This window comes from Anopheles nili, chromosome 2 (assembly GCF_943737925.1).
Source record: "Anopheles nili chromosome 2, idAnoNiliSN_F5_01, whole genome shotgun sequence".
In the NCBI taxonomy this organism is placed as follows: Eukaryota; Metazoa; Arthropoda; class Insecta; order Diptera; family Culicidae; genus Anopheles; species Anopheles nili.
This window is the reverse complement of record NC_071291.1, coordinates 59,313,581-59,320,320: the sequence shown is the minus strand read 5'-3', so window position 1 is coordinate 59,320,320 and position 6,740 is coordinate 59,313,581. Positions and strand designations below refer to the sequence as shown.

Below are 6,740 nucleotides of genomic sequence, written 5' to 3'. Positions count from 1 at the left end.
ATTAATTGCAACCTTCTTGAAATAACAGAAATGGAACAAGGGTGGGCGGTTTTGTATTTGATAACATAGGTATCATTTTTTAATTAGCATGTCTTCCTTATTTCTTACTTGATTTGAGAAAATCGGAGCTATTTGCTTCGCAATCATGTTTAAAAATCAGCTCCTATAATATCGTTTTGATTTCTTATTCATAATGCTGCTATTCCTCTCGTATGTTTGTTTATCTAACCGTAATAGCTGATACGATCATTCGAATAATAAACATCGGTATCGCCAAAAAGAGTTGTTTAATTTTCCTTTTTGTTATTCAAGACACATCCGTATGTGATTGGTACCCTTTTTCAAGCTCTCATCTGTCTGTGTTTGTTTCCTAATCTACTTTCTTCAACGCAAGCTCTGTTGTGTATAAATGCTGGCCTGTTTAATTGTTCTGGCCCACCCACTCGCAAGGAGAAAAGAGTCGCTCAACTGTTTTTTTATTGCTGCAGCATCTGGGAGATATAATTTCATATTATTTCGAGAGAAGAACTCGAAGTGAATTCGGTGGTATGTCACGTACTGATCCAATCGTACCATGATTAAATCGTCTGGAAATAGCGACAGAATAAAATGCCCCGGACGCATGGTGTCATTTTCGGTATCCTCCCAGAGCAATCTTTCACATGAGCCCAGTTTTTGGCCTTCGCTAGCAAATATAAACAAACCGCCGGAGTTGAACAATTTTCAGCCAACCCAGCCTAATGCTGCCGTCGGCGATAGTGTAGAAAGAAATGAGTCGTTTTTTTTCTCTCTTCTATTTTGCAACGCAAGCCCAATGTAAACCTCTCGGGCGCGCTCGGATCATAAAGGATTTCTTTGTGGCGTTCTCGCGCCCGCGCCAGTGAGCTGACGCAACCGGACATTCAGACGCAACGATAATTTATGTTTTTCTTTTCTGGGCGACTGGGATCGATCTTCAAAAATCCATCGTGTGCGTCTTATCCTGTCTCGAGCACCCCAGAGCATATCAAATGCGTGCACATAAAACCCGAGCACCAAAAGGGTCGGCTTCCGCTTCTACGATGCGCAATTTCCATATCCATATTTTTGTGATCTTTACGACGATCACAAATAATGATTTAAGACACCTCGGTTTAAATTATTCACCCGCGGCTTTCGCTAGAAACGAAACATCTTTATTTGAAACACAAAAAAAAACCACCCGCCCCAAGCGATCGAGAGCCTCCCGAAAGCTTCTCCTGGCAGAAGGTAGAGGATCGTTCCACGCATAACTGGAAGCAGGATTAATTACGGCAAACGCACACGCCTTGTGGGTTACAATAGCCACCCCGTTTTCGAAGGGCAAGACAATGAGCCGCACAGAGGCTGCTGCCAACGCCAAAGCCACTGGCCAGATCGCAAGTCGCTCGCTTCGTTCGGTGGCTTTCCAGCGCTTCCTGATGCGTCTGTTCGGACAACTCCACGTCATCTGGGGATGAGCAAAAGATGCAGAATGACAATAAAAACCAAACGCATAAATCAATGGGTTGGGCGTAAATTTTGAGCGTGTCTGCCCCAAAAGGAGGGAAGCCTTGGGCTGTAAAAGGACCACTTACAGAGCGTGTTCGGGACGTCAGGAATTGCCGCCGCTGAGACGTTGCTGTTTGCGAGGGCGACCATCAGGACGACGGCAAAAGCACAGATGATCGTTGCACACTTCATGATGGCTGGGGTGGTGTTGATGAGGATCCTTGCACCGGGCTGGGTGTTGATTGAACACAGAAACTGCAATAGAACTGTTGCCGCTAATGCTCGTTGGAAGGCAGAACGCTTTTTGATTGATATTCGACACCGTGCAGGTTCCTTTTATACGACGGTGTAGGCTATTTGTTTCCTTCACATTCGCCACCGGTGAATCCCCCCAACGGGAGAACTCCTACGTCTGTTTCAAGCGGGTTCATTTTTCCCCATCGCGAGGGGATGCACCGTTGAATTTGAAAAAAAAAACGAACGAAGAAAGAGCCTCTCCGGTAAAGCACCTTGCGATCGCAACCCGATCGCGCCATTATCGGTCAAACGCTTCTGGGGTACAATTTGTTTGGCTTTGTGGCGCGTGCTTTTGGTTCGATTTCGTTGTCAGGGTTAGCAATTATCGGCCAGTGATGAATGCGCTGAGTCGCTAAACGGTTCCACGACCGTTCAGCTTCCGGTTGCAATCGATGCACGGTGTCGGGGTTAGATAGATTTTGCAAGCCAAGCACAGAGGTTCGATGCTATTCGCTTGTGATTGTCGCGCAAGAAGATAAGAAAGGAACGTATCAAATAGATGTGCCGTGATATCTTCGCAGCACCATTCAGAGACAAAGAAATCTGTTGTTTTTCAAGGCCACGTTTTTCATGAAGCAACAATTTAACCGGATTCATGTAGTTTGATCCGCCAATCGATGTGGTTTGATACAGTTTGATGAATGTTTTTGTTCTTGATTTTTTTTTAATGGATGTGGCTTGATCTACAAAAATAAATATAGTTTTACCCGATGTAGGCAAATGTATAGATTAATTGTTTTAATTTATTTCAACAGATTTAAATGTTGAAAGAGCAAAACAAACAACCCCAATCCGGATATATTGCTACAAATGTCCTAATTATTTTAAATTCTATTATTTTTAATTCTATTTAATTAAATGAAGTAAAATCGAATAAATTGCCCATGTTTCTAAACAACTGTTTTTGTCATTCAAATGCCAATGTATAGACGGGTCCACAGAGCAAATATTATCTGCAGGGTAAATGGTTTGGAGTGTGCTCTCTTGTTTGCTTAGTGTATCGATTCCCGGGTGTACTTCTGCCATAGGTAGCGCTTCTGATTACTGTTTGATGTACATAATGTACGCAGCGTAAAGGTATCAATTCCGGCTGATCGATCTCCTCTTATCTTTGCATGCCTTTAAAGCTACTTTAAGCGCTCGTCCGAGTGCTGCTAATGGAAAGCGGCGTCACTCAACGGAGGAAAAATGGCATCGCTCGTTCAGCGTCTGTCAGCCATGCACAATCTCATCGTGATCGATGAATAATTTCTGCAAACCGCAACGCAACGCAAGTGCAGCCAGCCTGCAGCTTAGCACGAAAATATCCCACAGCTAACCGCAACCGGTCTGAGGGTTCGTCCCTTCCGTTCCGCTATTTGTGAATAATAATAATAATTTGCCCTGAACGCGACGATGGCAGGAACTCTACGAGTGTGGCGTGTTTTGTTCGATCTCCTGTGCGCCACACACGCACACACACACGCAGCACAGGGCACTGGGACGGAGGTCCTTCCACAACAATTATCCTGTTTCACTTTTGTTTAGCTTGCGGGTGGAAAAACATGAACCACGCGGACAAGTCCTGACGTGGCGCAATACTGCTGGCGCGCACGGGCTACCCACGGGAAAAAGGACACGTCGTCGTGGGCTTTCATCGAGAACAGCGGCATTCAGAATGGTTTTAGCCGCTGGTCGCTGGTAGTGGCGATATCTATCAAGCTGGTGCGCCCATGCGTTTTCATTGACACCTTTGCGAAGGAACTGTAAAAATTCAAGTGTCGCCTGCTAGCCGTGTGAAAGGTCACACCCTTACCACATTACTGTTATGCATGTGCGATTATTAGCTAAAGTGAGCAGAACACCAGGTGATGGCTTCATTATCGAGCTAAGTATGTGACTGATTGCTAATTTGTGCGAACCAAATTCAGGTACTCCATGCGAGATGATGTGTTTTTTTAGTACAGTATCATAAAAAAGAAGTGTTCGGTGTAATGCACAGGGACAGGAGATACATTTAATCAATTTCCAACACCTAAAACAACTAATGGAAGCTATAGGTTAACCGTAACAAGCTCAATGACGAAGACGTGCAAATGATTAATAACTTGTGTGACCAAGCGAATTACGTTATTTTTAATTTTCCCAACCGTTCGTGAAGGTATTCCACGAAGTGAGTGGATATAAATGAAACGGCTTGGAAGGATAGCGACGATAGATAATCGCATCGCCCCTTTCCCAAACCACAGCACAGATATAATACCGCGCTCGTATCGTATCGCACCAGCGAGACATGCGTTTAATCGTGTCTTTTGCGCGATACCCTTATCGCGGATATCGCGATTTGAACGCGAACGGTTTGGGGTCGAAAGGGAGAGCCTACCGGGGCTGGATTGGATTTATTTTATCGAAAGCCATGCGGGGCGACCATGTGCAGCAGGAGGTTTTCTATGTCACTGGACCGCGCAGTCCTTCGGTGGTGGCAGCAGCATACGGAAGTTTTCGGTGACAGTGCTTCTACGACGAGGTGTGGCAAGCTGGATCATAATTACCCCACATGAGCGGTTCGACGACTATTGACTGCCGTTCGGGGCTGCCGAGGAAGCGGCAGACGTGTGCTCGAAAAGCGTCTTCTGTGCTGGATGAATTGAGATTTATTTTATCACGTAAAGGCGTAAAAAGTTATGTAAAAATGCGCCGTTTAGTTCACAAAGGCTATTCGCAAAGGCTATTCGCAACTGCAGGTAGTCGAAGGTTTTTTGCGGCGTTCCCGTGACAAAGGACTTATCTAGCAGTGCCAATTTGCGTTCAAATTAATTTGTAGTCATTGGCCTAACTTTTGGCCTCTGTGCAATAATTGTTATTTGAATTGAATTTATTTGGGAATTTTTTTAAGTTATTTAAATCAAGTAGTTATTAGAATGACAGATATGAATTATTTATCTGTTGGTTTTTTAAAGTAATCAAACATAGTTGGATATCAAATGCTTTATCAAACGCTCTGCCAATTTGAGAGATCATCACGTCGAATGTGATGTTGTCTAAACTGCTTTTGCCTCCAATGATCGGGTGATCATTCTATACGAGTCTGCTTCTAACAGAGAAGGCAGAGCCGAAAGGTTCTAACGGTCAAATCCTTTCCTTATCCACACTAGTGTCGATAAAACCGTATCAATTTAACTACCGTTTATCTTTTCGTTTATGCAACTGTCTGGTTTCGGGCTTCAATATTAATTGTTGAAAGTAGAAAGGCTGTTACATTAATTTTCTGGTTGAAAAGTGGCAAATAGAGAGATTTACTCCTCTAATTGCAGTGTAGTTTTATGATCCAACATTGTAGCAGGCCATATTCCTTTCACCTAACAAGAAGAAGAAGAAGAAGATCATTACAACCGTCTTTAATTCAAACCGTTTATAAACGCATTAGACTCAGTTAAAGAAATTTACAAATTTTTCGTCTTTTTATTTTCTACTTGCTAAGAGGGAAACTATCTCTTAAAAAAGTGGCAATGTATAGTTTTAGAGAGGTACAACCTTTATTAAGAGTTTCAACAATCTAATCCACCTATCACAAATAGAGTTTGACCTGCGTGAAAATGAAGTTGTAGAGATTGTAGGAGTTTTTACGGGGGTTTGTGATCACTTTTATTACTCTAACTATCAACGCTTGGAGGTGGAGAACCCTCTATTAACGTTACAGCTGTATGTATATGCAATCATGTAATTTAAATAACATCATAAATTTCACGCAGGGTGTTCAACAACTTGTTGAATGATCAGTTACACTAGGTAATCAACCAAATGAATCGTAAATGTTGGCGATTGTGGGCTTACAAGTGCCTGGAACTAGCAGACGAATGTGTTCTTGTCCTCTAAACTGATGTAACGCTTAGCTCACAAAGACATATCATATTTATCGTCACCAACAGAGCATAAGCTACACATCATGCGGAAAAAGTTCGTGAAGTCGCTTGCTGAGCAGCCCGAGCAGGACGAGCTCACAGACAGTTTGTCATCGGAAAATATGGAGTATAACGAGGAACGCCCGGCTAATGCTACGAATGACGTCATCGAAATCATGGACGAGGATCGGGAGGTGGAACTGATGATGGAACGCCATCGAAAGTATCACCCACGGAAGTACGTCAACTTGCAGCAGCCTCCGTCGAAGATATACTACGACAGATCCTTGTCGATGCTGGACGAAACCGACGACACCCAAACGGAGGACGAGGACGAACGTAACCAGCTGGTGATCGATTGCGCGAAAGACACCCAAACGAGTGAAACGAGCAGCAGCAATAGCAGCTTGAACCACGAGATCCAAGCAACGACCTCCAGACAACCCGCCAGCAGCACGGTAGCGGTTCCAGCACGTTCTGGTCCGGTGTCTCCGGCGGCGTCCACGTCTGCTCACAATCAACGACCATCGGCTACGTACAATTGGCATATACCACAAGGCAATGGTCCTCCGGAACAGCGTCCAAAGCATCAACAGCAGCGTGCGAGTACCTTCCGGCAACGGTCAGATACGCCTGCACCGAAGATGATGCAACAGCAGTTGCCATCATCCTGTCAGCAACGTCGATCGCACCCGTACGAACAATATTCGAGCGGGTCAAACGCACAACCTGCTAGCAATAATGTGCAAGAAGTTCGCAGACGTGCAGCAACACCGTATCCGCGTGCAGTACAGATTCCACCGGTCGACACGAACGTCGCAAACGATTCCATCGATGATGCACGGTGAGTAATTTACACGTAATGTGGGAACTCTAATACTCGCAGAAATCGTTAAATTAATCAATACGTTGTCATACGAGTCATGTTATTGGTTAAACGTGGCTGTCTACGCTTGCAAATTAAACCCAGCCTTCCTTTCCTACTCGTCGTAAGTGGTGACAAAAATAGTAAATTTTTATTCATCAATTTTCCAGAGGATCTGCATTCTCCTC

General features: G+C 44.2%; 1 protein-coding gene across 1 annotated transcript; it reads right to left on the bottom strand.

Annotated features, from left to right (window-relative positions):
- Positions 1-1,203: 1,203 nt before the first annotated feature.
- Positions 1,204-1,788, bottom strand: LOC128731173 (defensin). Its single transcript, XM_053824275.1, has 2 exons — positions 1,596-1,788; positions 1,204-1,468 (listed from the first exon to the last, which is right to left on the bottom strand). The coding sequence occupies exons 1-2, from the start codon at positions 1,699-1,701 to the stop codon at positions 1,284-1,286; spliced, it is 291 nt and encodes a 96-aa protein (XP_053680250.1). The 5' UTR covers positions 1,702-1,788; the 3' UTR covers positions 1,204-1,283.
- Positions 1,789-6,740: the final 4,952 nt, after the last annotated feature.